General features: G+C 42.2%; 1 protein-coding gene across 5 annotated transcripts in view; it reads left to right on the top strand.

Moving 5' to 3' along the window:
- USP28 (ubiquitin specific peptidase 28) overlaps window positions 1–20,954 on the top strand; it is a 59,070-nt gene that overhangs the window by 3,757 nt on the left and 34,359 nt on the right. For all 5 annotated transcript variants that reach the window (XM_032838310.1, XM_032838307.1, XM_032838309.1 and 2 more), the window contains exons 2-4: window positions 13,741–13,818; window positions 15,075–15,207; window positions 20,738–20,843. In XM_032838310.1, coding sequence (XP_032694201.1) covers window positions 13,741–13,818; window positions 15,075–15,207; window positions 20,738–20,843 — 317 coding nt within the window. The remainder of the gene's footprint in view (window positions 1–13,740; window positions 13,819–15,074; window positions 15,208–20,737; window positions 20,844–20,954) is intronic.

Raw genomic sequence — 20,954 nt, 5'->3', positions numbered from 1 at the left:
TGTCCCCAGTCCTCCAGCAAAACAGCAATGACATTGACTTCTGCCCTATCCAGCGATTGAACTTGTCCAGTCCCTTACTTCAGTTTTGTTTACTTTTCGACCAGAGTTTCTAAGTCCACCTGTTTCTTTCCTTAAGCGTTTTCTCAGTTATATTGTAATTTCAACTCACTGTGGAAAACTTGGAAATCAGACCCTTGCAAGATCTACTCTTGGGTGATAGGAGGCGCAGCCCCTGGTCTGAGGCATATGGATTCCCAGACTGCCCTGCAGAGCTGTTGGTGGCAGCAGGCCTCAGGACAAGCATCCAGTTAGGAGACAGCTGTGGGGGACCAGTCTAGGCTCCCTCAAGAAAGAGGTCTGATTGCCCAGAGGCATGCAGAGAGGCTGACCAGGCACCAGAAGGTTAGATCGTAGGGCAGTGACTGTATGGGATCAGCATTCCCCAGGCCACCCAAGGAGAGCCTTGCCAATAGTAGGCTTTAATATTTGTCTCTTGGGAATGAAACTGATCTCTCCAAGGCGACCAGTGACTAACCACCTTCTGGTGAATTCTGTGGCCTTACAGAAGTAATTCTTTTGGCCATTCCTCCTTGGTTATTCAAGTACCAACTCAAGCCCCTTTCTCCTGCTTTTGTATGTGATGATTCCTCATTGCCACTGTTTGGTTGATGTTTATTTTGGCATTTGCCTTTATTCCCACTTACTATCAATTGTTCTGCTTTTTCCTAAAAACTAAAAAAACAAAACAACAACTTTCTTAGGAAAATTAGTCTTGGAAAATATGTTTGAGTTTCTCGTCTTCATCTTACAATTTTAAAATCTTACGACTCGAGGGTATAGAAGGAGTTCTTAGACAGTGACCTGTTACTACGCTCACTGTACAACTGCCTTACTTCCCGAACTCTCTCCCTTGGGACATTTGGAACCTGTATTATTCTGGTTCTTCTACCTTTCTTCTCACTGAGGGGCTAACCTGTTAGCTTTCCTGGCTGTTAATGTTCCTTTTACTAACTTCATCCAAGTCTGCATTTTGAATCACGACTTGCCAATGACTCCTCCTCTATTTGCAAATGCTGTTTAAACAGTGGTACTTGCATATCTGTGTCCTTGGCTCTAACCCGGTGCTGCATAGGGACTTCTGCCACAGGCATTGGAACAGCTACCTGCTCTAATAGTATTTGCCACGTGCCAGTTATGTCCTGAAGCACTTCTCTACATTCTGTATATACTTCTGTATATTTACAGTTATGCAAGGTGTAAGTTATTATGTCTTATGACTGATGAGGACACTGAGACTCAGCTCCTAATATAGCTTATAAGGGCCTAACAATGAGATTTGAAGGTGAAGTCTCTTGGCCCGCATGTTGCAGATGGGAAATATGGCTTACTTAAGCTCAAATGCTAAGTAGCAGGGCTGGGACCTCAAGCCACTCCCACTTTCTTCCTGGAACGCGTGCCTTTCTAAAACCAGACTTTTTTCAGTGGCCTGGGTGGCTCAGTCTGTTAAGCATCTGCCTTTGGCTCAGGTGTGATCCCAGGGTCCTGGGATCCGGCCCTGCATTGGGCTCCCTGCTCAGCAGAGAACCTGCTTCCACCTCTCCCTCTGCTCTCTCTCCCCTCATGTTTGTTCTTTCTCTCCCTCTCTCTTTTAAATAAATAAAATGTTAAAAAAAAAAATAAGTAAAACCAAACTTTTCAGCTGCCACTTGACATATGACGTGCTTTGTTGTATGTTCTCATGGAACCCACAGAGCCACCTTGTGAAGTAAAATTTAGTGTGAGGAGGAAGTAGGAGTTGCAGAGTGGCACAGCTAGTAAGTGGTCACACTGAAACCATCACGTGGGTAGTGTTCTCCCAACATCTAGACGAGTTTTGCTGGACGGGCAGGTCACAGCGTCTGACATTTCTTTTCTTTTTCTTTTTTTTTTTTTTTTTTTCATTTTACTAACAAATCTTATATGCATTATTTCATCTGAGGGTCATACCCGGTGCCACCAAAGCTTACAGTTTACTTTATTTTCCAAATGTGGAAACTGAAGCCCTGAAAGGTTGAGATTTACTCCGAGGCTAACGTGTGGTGGGATCTGCACTATGGAGCACTATTCCCACTACCCAGGCTTTCTACCTGCAAAGGGAGGTCAGAATACCAGAAGGACAAAGCCAAGTTAACCAACCGCATGAGGAGGGGTGCCTGGGTGGCTCAGTGGGTTAAGCATCCAACCACTGATTTTGGCTCAGGTGTCCTGGGATCCAGCCCCACGTCGGACCCTGTGCTCAGTGCGGAGTCTGCTTGAGGATTCTCTCTCTCCGTCTCCGTCTGCCCTCCCTCTGCTTGCACACACGTGCTTTTCTCTCTCTCAAATAAATAAATAAATCTTAAAAAAAAAATCTGTGTGAGTAGGTGCTGGTAGCATGCTGAGTGATGGCTGTTAGTTTAAATTTGAGTTACCCCAAACAAATACTTATTCTCCAATATTCTTGTACAAGTTAGTAGTTCCCTGATGTCCTTTTTATTTTTGGGGGTGTATGTGTGCATGTGGAAGCAAAAATCCCTCTTGATTTCACTCAATTGAAGTGAAATTCACATAACATAAAATTAACTATTAAATTTTTTTTCGAGAGAGAGCATGGGGGTAGGGGCAGAGGCAGAGGGAAAGAGAGAATCTTTTTTTTTTTTTTTTTAAAGATTTATTTATTTGTTTTAAAGAGAGAAAGAGATGAGAAGAGCATGGGCAGCAGTGGGAGAGAGAGAGACTCTAGAAGACTGTGCTGAGCACAGAGCGGGACACAGGGCTCAATCTTACGACCCTGACATCATGACCTGAGCCAAAACCAAGTGTTGGTCACTTAACCAACTGAGCCACCCAGGCGCCCTAGAAAAGAGAGAATCTTAAGCAGGCTCCACACTCAGCGCTTACCCCAACACGGGGCTCAGTCTCACAACCCTGAAGTCATGACCTGAATCAAAATCGAGAGTCAGATGTTTGACTGACCGAGCCACCCAGATTCCCCCAAATTTACTATGTTAAAGTGTCCTGTCCCGTGACATTTAGTATATATATTCACAATATTGTAACCTCTATGAAGTTCTAAAAACATTTTCAAAACCCCCAAAGGAAACCCCTATCCACAAGGCAGTTACTCCCTATTCCTTCCTTGGCCCAGCGCCTGGCAACACTGATCGGCTGTCTCTCCGTTGACTTATTCTAGATATTCCATATAAGTGGAATCACGTAATATGTGACCTTTTGTGTCTGGCTTCTTTTACCTAGTATAATGTTTTCAAGTTTCATCCAAGTTGTAGCACCTATCAGTGTTTCATTCCTTTTAATGATGGAGTAATATTGCACTTTGTGTATTTTGTCCATTTTTCCCTTTGGTGGACATTTGAATTGTATCCACCGTTTGGTTTTTACGAATAGTGCTGCTGTGAACATTCGTGTATAAACATTTGCATACCTGTTTCCAGCTTTTTGGGGTATATTCCTAGAAGTAGAATTGCTGAGTCATATGGTAATTCTCTCTTTAACTTTTTGGGGAACTGCCAAACTGTTTTCCACAGCAGGTGCAACATTTTACATTCCCACCAGCAATGCACAAGGGTTTTAATTTCTCCACCTCCATCCTCTCCAAACACTTGTTATTTTCCATTTTTGTTTTGTTTCGTTTTATAGCAGCTATCCTCATGTGTGTGAAGGGGTATCTCATTATAATTTTGATTTGCATTTTCCAAACGGCTCTTGTTGAGCATCTTTTCATATGCTTATTGGCATCTTCTTTGGAGAAATGTCTGTTCATGTCCTTTGCCCATTTTTGAATTGCATTTGTTTGTCTTCGGTTGTTTGAATTGTAAGAGTTGTAATATAATCTGGATACTAGAGCTTTATCAGATATATGATTTGGAAATATTTATCCCATCCTATAGGTTGTCATTTCATTTTCTTGATGTTATTTTTTGGATACACAAAAGTTTCTAATTGTGGTGAAGTCCTACTTACTATTTGTTTCTGTTGCTCATGCTTTTGGTGCCATATCTAAGAATCCATCGCCAAATCCAAGCTAAACATGTGCCTCTATGATTTCTTTTAAAAGAAAGAAATCATAGAGGCACCTGGGTGGCTCAGTCAGTTAAGTGTCTGCCCTTGGCTCAGATCATGAAACCAGTGTCCCGGGATCGAGCCCCACATTGGGCACACTGTTCATCAGTGAGTCTGCCTCTCCCTCTGCCCCTCCCCCAGCTCATGCTCTCTCTCCCTTTCTCTCGCTTTCTCAAATAAATAAAATCTTTAAAAAAAAAAAAAAGTTTTGTCGTTTTAGCTCACATATTTAGGTTATTGATCCATTTTGGGTTAGTTTTTGTGTATTGTAGAGGTAGGGGTCCAAGTTGATTCTTTTGCACATGAATGTCTACTTGTCCCAGCATCAGAAGAGACTGACTTTTCCCCATCAAATGGTCTTGGCACCATTGTCAGAGATTGATTGACCATACATTATAGGTTTTTCTAAATTCTAAATTCTAATTCTGTCCTTGTCTGTCCTTGTGCAGTATTCCACTGGCAGGATTACGATAGCTTTTTTTTTAACTTTTGAAATCCAGAAGTGTAAGTCTTCCAACTTTGTTCTTTTTCAATATTGTTTTGGTTAGTCAGGGCCCATTGAAATTCCTTAGAGTTTGAGGATCAGCTTTTCCATTTCTGCAAGAATGGTTGTTGGAATTTTGACAGATTGCATTGAATTTGTAGGTCACTTTGGATATAATAATAATAGGTCTTTTGCATGGTTAATTTTGTGTGTCAATCAGATTGGGCCCCGAGGTGCCCAGATATTTGGTCCAGTGTTATTCTAGGAATGTCTGTAAAGGTGCTTCTGAATAAGATTTGAATTGTAGACTGAATAAAGCAGATGGCCCTCCCTAATGCCTGTGGACTTCATGCCCTCAACTGAAAACCTGAATAGAACAAAAAGGCTGAGTAAGAGGGAATATCACCTACCTGACTGTTCAGCTGGGCCATTGGTCTTCTCCTCCCCTCAGACTGGAACTACATGTCCAGCTCTCCTGGGTTTGCAACTTGTCAGCTGAAGAGCTCAGGGCTTACACCCTCCACAATGCAAGAGCCCATTTCTTACAACAAATTACTTCTCCCCCACCATCTAGACAGGAAACTAGGAATACAGGGTTCATTTACACACACACACACACACACACACACACACACACCCTGTTGTTCTTTTCTCTGGAGAACCTTGACTAATCCAGTCTTCCAGTCCATCAACCTGACTATCTTTCCATTTATTTAGGTTTCCTTTAGCTTTTTTTCTCAGTGTTTCATGCTTTCCAGAGTTCAAGTCTTGGTTAAATTTATTTCTAGGTATTTTATCTTTCCGGATACTATGATAGATGGAACTTTAAAAAAATTTTCCTTTTCAGATCGTACATTGCTGCTGTATAAAAACAGCTGATTTTCGCCTGTTGATTTTGTATCAACATCGCTGGATGTGTTTATCAGCTCTAGTGACTCTTGTAGATTCTTTGGAGTTGTATATATCCTGTCATCTGTGAAGAGAGCTAGTTGTACTTTTTCCTTTCTAATTCGGATACCTTTTTACTTTACTTGCCTGATTGTTCTGGCCAGGACTTCGGGGACACCACTGACTAGCATTGCTGAAGGTGGGCATCCTTGGTTTGTTCCTGATTTTAGGGGGGTGGCGTTTGGTCTTTCACTGTTGAGTATGCCGCTCACTATGAGTTTTCTTTTTTTTTTTTAAGATTTTATTTATTTATTTGACAGAGATCACAAGCCGGCAGAGAGGCAGGCAGAGAGAGAGGAGGAAGCAGGCTCCTTGCTGAACGAGAGCCTGATGTGGGACTCTGTCCCAGAACCCTGGGATCATGACCTGAGCTGAAGGCAGAGGCTTAACCCACTGAGCCACCCAGGCGCCCTCATTTTTTTTTTTTTTTTTAAGAAAGGCAATTTATCATGTTGAAATTCTCTTCTGTTCCTAGTTTTCTGATTGTTTTCATCATGAAAAGGTGTTTCGTCAAATGCTTTTCCTACTTCAGTCAAGGTGATCAGGTGTTTTACCCTTCACTCTGATAGTGTGGTGTATTACATTGGTTGGTTTTCTTGCTGGTGACTTTTTATGTCCTTGCCAGCAGCATTCTCTCAGGCATCCAGTTTTGAATATTTGACTAAGCCTCATTTTTTCCATCTCTGAGATGTTCGCTGTATGTCCTGCCTTTTCAGTTCTCCTCTCGGCCCCCTCCCTGTCTCATCACACCTGTGTATTTGGTACTCCTCTAACTCACGGGTAAGCTTTCTTTCCCTAGTCTTAGCTCCCTTTGAACTGACTGTTCACATGTGCTGGACTAATCCCCTTAGAGCACCATTATTTTCCCTCATATTTATGCTCTGCTGAGGGACCTGTGATGATTTTCCATTGTTCATCAGATTAAGTCCAAACTCATTCTGACATTTAGAACCTTTCCTAATCCAGTCCCTCACCACTCTCATGTCCTGCTTATTTATCACAAATAGAAACTGCACCCTGAGTCCCGCCTAACAACTTTTAATTTTACTGTTAGGTTTGTAACACTGTAAGCATGTAAATTTGATTTCCTGTATCTTTGCCCTTATCTTTCTGGTTTCTCAGCCTTTGAATTTTTGCTAAAAATGGCATTTTCTCTGATTTGTGAAGATGCATTCCATATGTCCTTATTGTAAAATCTTCCTGGCCTCCTTTCTTGTATTTGGCTGGGGCGTGTATTCAAAGAAATGAGAAAGTATTGTCTTAGTGAGTTCGACAGTATGAAAAAAGCAAGAACACAATGTTTCACACAATGTTTCATGAACACGATGTTCAGTATGAAAAGATATATTCATATGCATAGGCCGCTGCTTCTGGAAAGATATATCGGAAACTATTAATAGTGGTTACTCCTGGGAAGTGGGACTGGGTTGGACAGAAGAGAGAAATTCCTTTTCACTCTGTATCCTTCTGTGCTGTTGGAATTGCTCAGTGCATTTGAAAAAAAGAGATGAGAAACAATGATTAATTCCTTTTTTTTTTTCCCCCTGGCTTTTAATTCCAGTTTCAACCCCTTCTATACCATATAAGAGTGACTACATCTTAAAAGCTTTCAATGTTTTTTAAAAAACTTTGGGCCAATTGATGAACTGGAACAATCCTTTTCTCCATGAACCTACTTTTCGCATCATTACAGTGAGGTGTCAGTAACCCTATTTCAGGCGTTTTCGTTTTACCCACCAAAAACTACTGTCTGTCATTTTTTAGGGAGTCCTGTCCTTATGGCATAGTGTGGGTAAACCTGAGTTTGGAATAAACATGGATTTGTTCCTGGAAAGAAAACCAAGAAAGGATGAGGGACTTCCATGGCCAGGTCCTTGTTTTGTAGAAGGTGGGAGGGTCCGTCCATGGGAGGCTCTGAATGCATTTGAGACCCTGATGTCCAGACTGGATTTCTGGAGTTGCTGCTATAGATTTCCTTTGATTCCTAAAGCTCTTCTTTTGCTTTCCTTGGGCATTTAAGCTTCTTCTTAAAATCGGAAAAGCCGATCTTTAATTTTGGAGGGAATTCTATTGGGCGCACTTACAAAGAACTTTGGTACTTCTTTGGAGTAAAAGAACGTTTATCAACTATTCACTTAGTTTCAAATTTAGAAATGTCTTTGGAAGAATAGACAGTTGAGATCAGGAAATGTGTGCGTCAAAATGATACAGCATCCCTGTTTGAAGGAATGGGACAGTCTAGAAAGCTCCACACCACAATGCCAAAATAGGTGTTTTAAAGATAAAACTCTTAATTAGTAATGTCACAGATTTGCCTCATCTGATCAAAGGGAGTTTGATTTTAGTTGCAGTAGGATTTGACCAGTTAGTGTTTATTATAAAAACTCGATTACCTTAATGTTTTTGTTATGTGACTAGTCCTGTTCCCTGCTTATTGTGGGAGGAAGGACGGTCTTTGCTTTAAGAGAAGTGGACTAGATTGGACCAAAGTCACCGAGTAGCTGAGGTCAGAAAGCTTGGGTTTCTTCTTTCTATAGATTTGTGTGTACCTATCTATCTTCACTGCCTGTGGGCAAGAAAAGAGAGTGCTTTTTGTTTTATGAAAACAATGTGAATTTAGCCAAGGAAATGCAAACTTGTTGGCTCTTGCCAGTTATTTGAGTTCATTATGCCTGGCGCAGAAGGGTTTGTCTTGTCTCACACTGGGTGTGTACTCTGTATAGAGAGCCTCGTCGTTATGATGAAGTTAATATTTAAATCAGCTTCCTGTGAAGTGCCTGGAAAAACTGAGTTAGTAATACATTAGGACTCTAATAAGCTTAATATGTCTGTTACAGTAAAATTAATACTTAACATAGAGCACTTTTTAGGATTTGGGCTGAAGGTACCACAGAACATAGGTTTGGCTAAACGTTCATGAGAGTGAAGTGTGTCAGCATGGCTTAATCCTCGTGAAATGTATTCGGGCTTATAATAGTTATCTTTGATTTGTCTTTTTGAAAAGAGATTTTCTTTATTTGAGAGGGAAGAGAGAGAGAAAGAGAGCATGTGAGAATGCACGAGCATGCTAGCAGGGGGAAGGGGAGAGTGGGAGAGAACCCCAGGCCGACTCCAAGCTGAGTGCGGAGCCCGATGCAGGGCTCCAGCTCACGACCCCGAGATCATGACCCGAGCCAAAGTCAGGAGTTGACACTTAACCGACTGAGCCACCCAGGTATCCGTGATTTCTTTTAATTCAAGACATTTGATGACAAAATGGGTTTTGTAAGCTCTAGTTTCCTGATCTGCGTGATGACGATGATGATTCCTACCTCTTAGGGCTGTTGGAAGGATTACAGGGATACAGGGGCAACTGAGGTTCCTGTAACAAAGAAGGTGTTTATGTGTTTGTCCCAACTGTTGCCAGCACTGTCCTTTAGATAAGATAGTATGTTGTATGATTCTTGCTTTATGTGGACAAGAATTTCATATTTGAAACAACTAGAGAGCCATTTGATGAGAAATACCAGGTAAAGATGGGGAAGTCCCTTTCATTCACAAGCTCATTCGTTCCCTCAATATGGGAGTTTAGAAAGGGAGAGAGTAGTGTGGACCAGAGTTCTTGGGGTCAACTTTAAGGAGGAGGTAAGATGAATATAGCCCTTGAGTGCAGGTTGCCAGAATGTAGGAGGCATTTCTGGAAGTAGTATAAGTAACACCTGAAGGCATGACAGAGGATGTATTTGTGAGGTAGGGAACCAGTAGGAGTAAAGGTTGAGCAGGTTAAATGTAGAATCAGTTAATGGTCTTTGAATAGCAAGATCTGGTTGGATTTGAATTAAAATGTAGAATATTATTCTTAGAGTTGTACAAAATGATTTTACATAGTTGTCATCTGTGCCCAGTAGCTTTTAAACAAGAGAAACTTAGAGTTTATTTTCTTTCCCTATGTGTATTCTAGATGTATTAATGTTTCACTGCTTCTCTATTACAAAGTGGCGAAAGGGGAGTGGAGCTTTAATCCACAGACAAATGTAATGATTGGTGAATTGTTTAACACTTGAATACCTAGTTCATTGATTCATATTTATTTGGCATTATGAGATCTCTGAAACTGAGATGCTCCTTACATCGATGGCCTCCAGGTAGCAGAGGTGATGTCCTTAATCACTGTCCGCACATGTATGGGCTTGGTCATAGCTGTTCCTACTGTCATGACAGTTGAGTTATACGTACTGTTGGTGCCACGTGGTTAGTTTCATTTCCACTTTAAAAGATCACACTGTGGGGTGCCTGGGTGGCTCAGTGCGTTAAAGCCTCTGCCTTCGGCTCAGGTCATGATCTCAGGATCCTGGGATCAAGACCCGCATCGGGCTCTCTGCCAGCGGGGAGCCTCCTTCCCCCCCACCTCTGCCTGCCTCTCTGCCTACTTGTGATTTCTGACTGTCAAATAAATAAAATCTTTAAAAAATAATTAAAAAAATAAAAGATCACACTGTGATTCGACATTTAAGTGGGAAAAAAGCAAGTGGGTGAAGAAAGGCAAAGAACAGAACAGCAGGGTATAAGTTTGATTTAAAGTGAGGCAAAATATTCGTCACTGGAGGAATGAGCTCAGTTTCAAATTTTCCTGCAAAGCTACAGTCCAGTGTTTTGGGACCCAAGAAAGGAAGACAGCCTAGGTTTATTAGGTTTTGTTACCTAGAAACATGCAAAAGAACTGCTTGTCACATGCCAGGCAGGGCACCTGGTAAAACTGCTGTAGTTCTCCACATAAATAAGAAATTGTGGAGCTGCAGGAAGCTGGTGTGACCCATTCACATGTGTCCTGGGACTGTTGTGTCATCCTGACTGACATGTCATCCTGTCCTAGTTTAAGTGAGCAGCAGTGTTTCTCCTTAGTGGCACATATAAGTGTGTTCCTTATGAGTAATGGCCCTTAGATTGAGTCAGAAATAGCGTTTTCCTCAGGTACAGTCCTTTCCTGACGGTGGCTCCTTTGGAACTGACCACACCGTGATGTGATCATGGTTGTGGTTGTGATCAGAGGGGTCTTGGGAAGATGCAGAGACTAAGACCAAAACACAGGAAGAGAGTAATTGCCTGGTTTCTCATGAAATAGGTACTCTTGCCTGTGTTCCTCGTCTTTTCAGGTACAGCCTGGCGTAGAGTGGAGTGTAGACTCTGGAGGGAGGTGGCCCTTCGGTAGCCATAACCTTGTGTAAGTGCCTTGACCTCCCATGCCCACGCTCTGTCGCACGGGCCTAGCACTGAGCCCGGCTTTGTTACAAAGGCGAAATTAGTTTATACAAATGTTTCTAACAACACCTGGCTGAGAGTAGACAGTGTATGTTAGCTGCTATTTTTGACTGGCATTATTTTCTGTGAATCTTAAGTGGCAGTCGGTGCACAGAGTAGTTTGAGGTGACAGTGTGATTGTCAATCCCGCTGCTGTCTTGGTTTCAGTTCAGGGCTAATGACGCTGCTCCCATCCTCCTCCCAATGACAGACGGTCCCTGACACGATAGTTCGACCTTACAGTGATGCGGAAGTAATGCGCATTCAGTAGAAACCATTCCCTGCATTTAAAACTTTGATCTCGCCCCAGCCTGGCACCACGTGACATGCTTCTCTCGGGTGACGCTGGGCAGGGCCGGTGAGCCATGCAATCTTGGGTCAGCAACCAGTACACTTACAGCCCTTCTGCACCCCTACAGCCGTTCCCGTTTTCACATTCAGAGCAGCAATCTATATATCCCATGAGCTACTCAACACTTTATTATAAAACAGGCTTTGTGTTAGATGCCCTTCTCCCGTTGCAGGCTAACATAAGAGTTCTGAGCACATCTGAGGTCAGCTAGGTGAGCTACGATGTTTGGCAGGTTAGGTGTATTGAGTGCATTTTCCACTAATGATACTTTCAACATACAGTGGGTTTACTGTCATGTGACCCTACCATAAGTTGAGGAAGGTCTGTATTATCCCACGCTTCTTGGGGCATGTTGATTCTGATTTTTTAGAAAATCGTATATGATTGAGATATATAGATTCGCACAATGAAATAAAATGGAATTAGAATTCAGTTGGGGGAAGAAAACCCTTTTTATTTTTATTATCATTATTTTTTTAAGGTTATTTATTTATTTATTTATTTATTAGACAGAGATCACAAGTAGGCAGAGAGGCAGGCAGAGAGAGAGGAGGAAGCAGGCTCCCCGCTGAGCAGAGATTCCCAATGCGGGGCTCGATCCCAGGACTCTGGGATCATGACCTGAGCCGAAGGCAGAGGCTTTACCCCACTGAGCCACGCAGGTGCCCCTATTATCACTATTTTTTTATTTTATTTTTATTTATTCTTTTGAGCGAGAGAATGCTCAGGGGGAGGGGCGGAGGGAAAGGGAGCATCTTCGGTGGACTCCATGCTGAGCATCAGACAGGACCTGAAGCTCAATCTCACGACCCTGAAATCATGACCTGAGCTGAAGTCAAGAGTGGGACGCTTAACTGACTGAGCCATCCACATGCCCCCCCCCCCCCCAAAAAACTTTCGGATACATTGTTCTTCTAAAATTCCATGCTTGTGTTTCCAACATTTGCCAAGGCTAAATCTGGACACCTTTTAGTCTGATAGCACTCTCCCTATGTTCAGGCAATGACTGCCTTCGACAACACTCATAGCCTCCAAGACTGCTGATCTCAGCGGGGTCGGGTTCCATTTCTAGCCTGTGACCGTGGCCCATGACTAGAGCAGAAAGGCTGTTGCTGCTTTTCTGAGCACTGTGCAGGGCTGTTTCAGTTGGTTATTTCTAGTTGTGTGATATTTAAGTGTTGCATTGGGCCCTCAGCTGTTGAAAAACATAGGATACTGTTTCTGTTACAGCTGACAGTGAGCATAGACTGCCTCTTAGAGACATATTACTAACTGAAAGATAGTGGATGGGAGTTAGCAAGCATTGAATTGGGACTTAACTCTAGAATAACCTTAGGAATGATTTCCCCTCACTGAATTAAATTTGAACTATTTTTTTAAGATTTTATTTATTTATATTAGAGAGAGAGAGCGTGCACAAGCGAGGGGAGGAGCAGAGGGAGAGGGAGAAACAGGGTCCCCACTGAGCAGGGAGCCCAATGTGGGGCTCCATCCCAGGACCCCAAGATGATGATCTGAGCTGAAGGCAGATGCTTAACTGACTGAGCCACCCAGGCGTCCCTGATTTATTTCGTCTTCAATAATCATCTGAAGGAATTGGGCCAACCAGTTCTTTTTATTGAGCTTGCTTGTAAAAATTAGGTGTTATACGTTAACTTTTGTCTTTGTGCAAAACAGAGTAAAATGTTCCAGTGAAGACTTATAAGCGGCAAAGGGATTATAAACTGATCTTGTGGTAGCTGAACGTTAACGAGATAGGTTTTTCCATGATTCGGATTAATGAAGGGAAAGCACTCCATACTTTATTCCCCCTGGGATTTTATGTATAATTCAGATAATCATGGTTCCGTCTGTACTTCTTTTTAAGTCATCAAACCCGTGGTTTTCAATATGAAGTTGGTGATATCACTTGTTAATTACGTGACTGGAAATTTATTGTCAGTGAAAAATGACACACAAAAATGGCATGTGCAGTGAAGCTGAAAATAGCACATCTTGACATCCATGCAAATTCCCTGGACTCTTTGTATGACCTAGTTATGGTGTACTCCCGGAAAGAGAAACCTCAGGCACTTTCAGCTACTACGAGAGCTAGATATTACATTTAAATGTTTTATTTACTTAATAGTTTTTACTCATAATTTTTCCACAAGCACCAAAAGCATTTTTCATGATTAAGCTTTTAGAAGAGTAATGGATTTCACATTTTTATTTTATTTTATTTTATTATTTATTTTTAAAGATTTTATTTATTTGTTTATTTGGAAGAGCACACCACTGCAGTTAAGGGGTTGGGAGGAAGAGGGAGAGAGAATCCTAAACAGACTCTGTGCCAAGTGTGGGGCCCGACATGGGGCTCGATCCCACGGCCCCGAGATCATGACCCGGTACCCCAAGATTTGGCATTTTAGAATGTGCCTGACAGTCAGTACCTCCTTGTTTGGAGCTTTTCGGTTCCTGAAGGTAAATATACAGTCTCACATCTGATTATCCAGGTTGCTTGTACTTAAATTCTTTAAACATATCCAGCTTTGCTTTGTGACTGACCTGTCTGGTTTGTTTGTTTGTTTCTCAAATATAGAGCTGCCAAATGCTGTTAAACCAACTACGAGAAATCACAGGCATTCAGGACCCTTCCTTTCTTCATGAAGCTCTGAAGGTTAGTTTCAAGGCCACTGTTCGTCAACAGGCTTTAAAACAATTGTCCATATCATAGTTAGATCAGGTCAAGCTATTTTTATGCCAAACGAAAGTGCATATAGGGACAGGAGCTCTCTGGGTCAGATGGTCCAGTATCATCAATGACCCAATAAGGTGGAGAAGCTGGGGACAGGAGGAACCTCACCGAGGGGGAACCCTCCAGGGCAAAAGAATGGAAGAAACGCATCAGTCAGTTGCACTGTATAGCCTTTACATGGATCCTGACTCAAACACAAACACACACTAAAGTCTTTGAGTTAGGCAAGTTGGAGCTGATGATTTGAGAGTAAAACACTTGTTACCATTAAAGTGTGGTAATAACATTGTGGGTTATCGTTTGAAAGCTACGTTCTGATGTACGGATAAGATACCTAGGATTTGCTTCAGAGAGTCTGGGCGAGTTAGGCAGGATAGGTCAGATCGAGCATCACTTGATAATTGTTGAAGGTGAGTGATGGGTGCCTGGGCTTCAGCTGTACGTTCCCAGTGTCTCTGCCTTTGTGTGTGTTAGAAAGTTGCCGTAATAAAAAGTTAAAAACAAATAGAAATATGGTCACCGCTATAGAATATGGTAACTGCTTAGCGTGTTTATCATAGAGACTGACTTCATTTAGAATCTCTGTCTTCATTGCCAGCCCCCTTTTGACACACCAGGCCTCAGCTAATCTGTGAAATCGGGAGTGGTAGCATCTGGAGCAGTGGGAACAAATCTCCAGCAGGGTTTCATTCTTGTTTGCGTGTGGTGGGAAGTCAGAACACAGTGGCTCCCCGTCCCATACCCAGGCGTTTGGATGCTTCGAGCATGGTACACTCGCTGTCCTCCCCCGTACTATCTTTCTTCTACTTTCTACCCTAGAATGAGGCCCTGACTTCCTCAGAATGTTACGGGGTGTAGTAAGGAATTAAACAAAAAAACTGACTCCCTGTTTATTTAATTAATTAATTTATTTATTTATTGTTTTTTTTTAAAGATTTTATTTATTTATTTGACAGAGATCACAATTAGGCAGAGAGGCAGGCAGAGAGAGAGAGGGAAGCAGGCTCCCTGCTGAGCAGAGAGCCCAATGTGGGGCTCAATCCCAAGACCCTGGGATCATGACCTGAGCTGAAGGCAGAGGCTTTAACCCACTCAGCCACCCAGGCGCCCCTCCCTGTTTATTTTAAATGCTGAGGTGCTTTACTTTTGAAATCTCTGGTTTTTTTCCCTTTCTTCAGGCCAGTAATGGTGACATCACCCAAGCCGTCAGCCTTCTCACTGAGGAAAGAGTTAAAGAGCCCAGTCCAGACACTGTTGCTACAGAACCATCTGAAGGCGAGGGGAACACTGCCAGCAAAGAAGCATTAGCAAGTAGGTACATACATGGTGTCTTGGTCCTGCCGTGAACTAGCGGAAAATACGTGAGTTTCCTATCAATCCCATCAACCCTTTTGGAATAGTGCTGATAATAGCTAATTACCATTACAGTGTGCTTGGTCTATTTCTAAGCAATTACATGGATTTATTTATTCATTCATTCTGCATTTATTTAATGAACACCTACTATGTGCCAAGTGCTCTTTTAAGCGCCGGAAATAAACAGAAGAAATAGAATCCCTGCCTTCATGTAGCTTACTTTCTCATGCATGAGATCAACAAGTCGATGAGTAAATTATATTGCATATTAGGATGATAAGTACCATAGGGAATAGTAAAGGATGGAATGAAAGAAATGAAAAAAAGGAGTGCCAGGGATTGGATTTTTACTAGGCAGAGCCTTCTGAGAAGGTGGAAGGGAGGTGAGGGAGTCAGTGAGGTCTTAAGATGGGGATGTACTGCTCGAGGACAGCCAGGAGGCTGTCCTTAGTGGATGAGAGGTGAGGCACGGACGGACCAGGAGGCAGGTCCTGCAGTCTTCTTACAGGCTTGGCTTTTCCTCTAGCTAGAGGCTAGCCCGAGGAGAGCTTGGAGCAGGAATGACGTTCACTGGTTTCCATTTCCTAAAGGTCATTCTGTTGAGAACAGAATTGCAGGGGAAGGTGGTGAGCTTGGGTCAGAGCAGGGAGCCCTGGACAGTGAGACGGCTTTGCAGCTTCCAGTGGTGTGGGCCAGCAGGTAGTGGTGGGAGCCTGAGGAGCACCTGCCGAGTGGGATTTGCTAACAGCAGAGATAAGGGGTGTGGAAGAGAGAGGACTTAAAGGTAGCTCCTGGTTTTTTTTCCCTAAGCAGCAGAAACGCTGGCGTTGCACTAAGCACCCTGGGAATGACTGCTAATAGAGCAGATCTGGGTGGCAGATGACAAGAGTGCTGAGTTTGGGGCACCTGCTAGACGTCAGGTGGAGTGTTGGAAAGGCAGTGAGGATCCAGGCGTGCGGCTCAGGGGAGGGATCTGGCTGCAGAGAGAAAAAACTTAGAATCATAAACTTGAGAATGGGATGCGAAGTTAGGGGACCATGGGAGCTTTTCAAGGGGTTAGGGTGCACGGAAGAGAACGTGTTCAGTGATTAAACAGTGGACATTCCCAGTGCTCAGAAGCCAGGGTAGGTGGACAGTGTCCAGGGAGGTTGGAGGAAGACCAGGAGAGCTGGGAGAATGGGACTCTGGAAACCAAGGAGGCTTCCTGGAGGAGGGAGCCATCAGCTAGGGCAGATGGAGTTAATGGATATTTGGACTTCTGCAGTTTTGAGCTATTCTTGAGCAATGCTGTTATGAATATCCTCGTGTATATCTTTCAGTGCAAATAATGACTCTTTTCAACCAACGCTTTTCTTTTTTTATTTTTCTTTTTATTTTTTTAAAGATTTTGTTTATTTATTTGACATAGAGAAAGAGACGATGAGAGCAGGAACACAAGCGGGGAGTGAGAGAGAAAAAGCAGGCTCCCCGCCGAGTAGGGAACCCGATTTAGGGGTTGACCCCAGGACCCTGGGATCATGACCTGGGCTGAAGGCAGATGCTTAATGACTGAGCCACCCAGGCACCCCTCTTTCTTTTTTTAAAGATTTATTTATTTGAGAGAGCGTGTACACACACACACACATGTGAGCTTGGGAGGGGCAGGGGGGGAGGGAGATAGAAAATCCCAAACAGGTTCCACAGGGTACAGTCTGATTCCTCACCACCCTCCAGCCCCATACAGCTATGCAGTTATCCTAATATTAAAGGATACTTATATTAAAAAGACTTTACTTACCCACTGATCTGTAGTATCAGCTCTGTGATATATTGGATTTTCAAGTTTCCTATTCTGTTTCACTGAGTATCTGTTCTTAATTCTTTAGGATATATATCCATATATATTTGTGACTGGCGTGGGTATTATATATACCCAGATACATATATATATATATATTTAGAATATATACCCATATATATATATGGGGTTACTGGGTCATGTAACAATCCTGTGTTTAACTTTCTTGTTTTAATATTTCTAAAGAGGGTGGTTTTCATAGCTGCCACATTATCACATTTTAAAAATTAATAATTCCTTAATCCCAAAGACCAGTGTAGAAATCTCTGTTCATCTCATTAATGATATGTCTGCAGTTGGTTTGTGAAAATAATGATCCAGATGACAAAACATCAAATATGCTTGAGTGTCTTTTAAGACACTCTTTATCTATAATTTCCCCGTCTTTCCTTCTTGCACTTTATGGTCCAGAGAAATCAAGCTCTTTGTTCTCTCATATTTCGTGTGTTCTGAAACTTGCTGATTTCAATCCTGTGGTATCTTTCAGTGGATTTTTCGGTCCTGTCTTTCCTAGAGACTTAGATGCTTAGTTGACATGACGGTGTCACAGGTAGTGCCGTGTGTATAGTGTATCTTCTGTTTTGTCACAGCGAAGAAACAGGTGATGTCCCATTGCCCTCTGTGTGTTCAGAATATTATCAGCTTGATCTGTTTATTATAAAATCCCCCACCAAGTGTTTTCTGCAGCCACTGGTGATGGTTGCTGCAATGCTTTTATTTTATTGGCGATTTCATAACTTATTAGTTGGGGTTCTTTTTTTTTAATTGTTAACACATAACACAAAGTTTACCATCTTAACCATTTTTAAACGTACAGTTCAGTAGTATTAAGTATGCTTGTATTGTCGTGAACAGATCTCCAGAATTTTTTTATCGTGCAAAACTGAAACCTGTGTCCACTCAACAGTAATTCTCCATTCCCCCTCCCTTCAGCCCCTGGCAGCCACCGTCCTGCTTTTCTATGAGTTTGACTACTCTGAGCGGAATCCCACAGTATTTGTCCTTTTGTGACTAGTGTCCTTCATGCAGCATAATGTCCTCGAGGTTCATACCGTAGCCTGTGTCAGGGTATCCTTCCCATTCAAGGCTGAGTCCTACACTCTTGTATGGAGATAGTACACGCCATTGCCCATTTATTCATTGGTGGGGATTTGGGCAGCTTTCACTGCCTGGCTGTCGTGAACAGTGCTTCTGTGGACACGGAGGTGCAGCGGAGGTGCAGAGATCTCCTCGGGACCCTGCTTTCAGGTCTTTTAGATGCATACCCAGAAGTGAAATCCCTGGCTCATGTGGTCGCTCTATTTTTATTTCTTTGACGAGCCCTTGTACTGTTTCCCATAGCAGTCGCTGCACCGTTTTACAATCCCACCAGTGGTGCATGAGCCTTCCGAAGTCTCACCACATCTTCCCCAAAACTTGTTATTCTTTGTGGGTTTTTCTAATAGTCATCCTGGTGGGTTTGAGGTGATAGCTCAGTGTGGTTCTGATTTGCGTATTTCTTTAATGGCTGATGATGTTGAGTGTCTTTACATGTATTTATTGCATCTGTATATCTTCCTTGGAGAAATGTCTGTTCACATTCTTTGACTGTTTTTAATATTGGGTCATTTGGTTTTTTATCATTCTGTTGTAGGAGTTTTTTTTAAATATATTCCATACATAGGTGTTGTAGCAGATACACAATTTGTGAAAATGTTCTCCCATTCTGTGAGTTGTCTTTTCACTTTCTTGACGGTGTCCTTTGAAGCCTGAGGTTTTTCATTTTGATGCTAATTATCTGTTTTTCCTTTGGTTGCTTATGCTTTGGGTGTCATCATCTCTAAGACACCGTTGCCTAATCCAAGATCATAAAAATGTGTGCCTGTGTTTTCTTCTAAGAGTTGCTCTTGAGGGTCTGGTCTACTTCGAGTTCATTTTTGTAAAGGGTGTGAGGTAGGAGTTAAAGATCACTCTTTTGCATGTGGTTATCCCATTTTCCCAGTACGACATGTTGAGAAGGTATTTTTTTCCCTGTTGAATTGTCTTGGTACCTGTTTCAAAAATTTAATTGACCATTGGGGCACCTGTGTGGCTCAGTCAACCGACTGAGTCAAGCGTCTGACTCTGGACCTCAGCTCAGGTCTTGATCTCTCAGGGTCATGAGTTCAAGCTCCACACCGGGCTTCATGCTGGGCAATTAAAAAAAAGAAAATCAATTGACCATAAATGGGAGGGTTTATATTTGGTCTCTCAGTTCTTTTTTCCCATTGATCTGTGTGCCTGTTCCAATGCCAGTAGCATACACTCTTGATTACTGCAGTTTTGTGTTCTTTGTGGGTTTTTTTTTCCTTTATAGATTAAATGTCCTTCATTGCTCATCTGTCAAAATTCACTTAACTTTAGTGCATTGATCTTTTATCTAATTACCTCTTATCATTAGATAACTATTTTCTGTAGATTATTTTGGGTTTCTCTCATAGGTGATTATTATCTGTGAATTGTGACGACTGTGTTTCTTATTTTCCAATCTTTATATTCTTTTTTTTTTTAATTTTACTTATGTATTTATGTGAGAGAGAGCGAGGGGAGGGGCAGAGGGAGAGGGAGAGAGAGAATCTCAGGACTCTCCTGCTGAGTGTGGAGCCCAACGCAGGGCTTGATTCCAAGACTCTGAAATCATGAACTGAACCAAAACCTAGAGTCAGACTCTTAACTGACTGAGCCACCTAGCTGCCCTAGTTTCTTTTATTTTCTTATTGAATTGGCCAGAACATCCAGAACCAAGGTGAATAAAAGCCCTAATAGTAGACATTTTTGTCTTAGTTTTGATTTTAAAATAAATGTGTTTTACATTTCACAATTAAGTATAAAGTTTGCCGTACGCTTTTCATGGCTTCTTTTTCTTAGCCTACAAATACTGTCTTTACTTCTCAGCTGGCTTGGGGTTTTTATTCCTGAATACAGGTTGACTGTTGTTATTAAGTACTTTTCCTGTACTTACCGAGATGATGATTCCTTTAAGCATATTCTGGTGCTCTATTTTCTCCTGTTAACTCAGATTTCGTTCTGCAGTTACCTCCACTTGTTCTTAATATCCAATAAGGTATATATTGGATTTTATCTGCTAAAACCTTGGTTTTTGTTTGTTTGTTTGTTTTTTGTTTTTCACGTCTGCAGTTGGATGTGAGTTTGTTGTTTTACCTTTCTTACTATTCTTGGATGGGTTTGGGCTATAGCTAGGTGTTAGGCTGGTTTCATAAAATGAATTGGGGAGTATGTTCTCTATTCTCCAGGATAGTTTGTATGAGATTAAAAATACCTGTACTTGAATGTTTGATATTTAGCTGATATTTTATGATGACAGGTAAAGAGATGACTTGTCCTACAGAGACGGGATGTGGATTTTACTCTGTGGAGTAAGACTTCAGAAGTCAATATCCATCGCATTCTCATGGCTCGTTGGCCCATCTTAAGGTTACCATAGAGCTGTGAGTTACTCCTGTGGCTCTGGCACAGGGCAGTCAAATTGTTCCACAGATGAGCCGTTGTAGTGAAAACTAGGGAGCATGTCGAGTTTTGTGAATGCTTTTGCCTTTTTTCCCCCACCATACAGCCAGCAGGGCATTGTTTCCTGCATGTAGACTAACAGAATTTCTGTTTATCTTACAGAAGTGATAGACCTTACCCATGATAACAAAGACGATCTTCAAGCTGCCATTGCTTTGAGTTTACTGGAATCCCCCAAAATTCAAGCTGATGGAAGAGATCTGAACAGGTTATTGAAGTCATCTATCATCCTCGCTCCCCGCATGAGTGTCTAGGCCGAAGGTGGTAATAGCTGTGGATGCCAGTGAGGGACCATCCTGCCAAGGTCTTTTAATTGCAT

This window comes from Lontra canadensis, unplaced genomic scaffold (assembly GCF_010015895.1).
Source record: "Lontra canadensis isolate GAN:19392208 unplaced genomic scaffold, GSC_riverotter_1.0 scaffold104, whole genome shotgun sequence".
Taxonomy (NCBI): Eukaryota; Metazoa; Chordata; class Mammalia; order Carnivora; family Mustelidae; genus Lontra; species Lontra canadensis.
The sequence above is the reverse complement of the archived record's forward strand: the minus strand, read 5'-3'. Positions and strand labels throughout refer to the sequence as shown.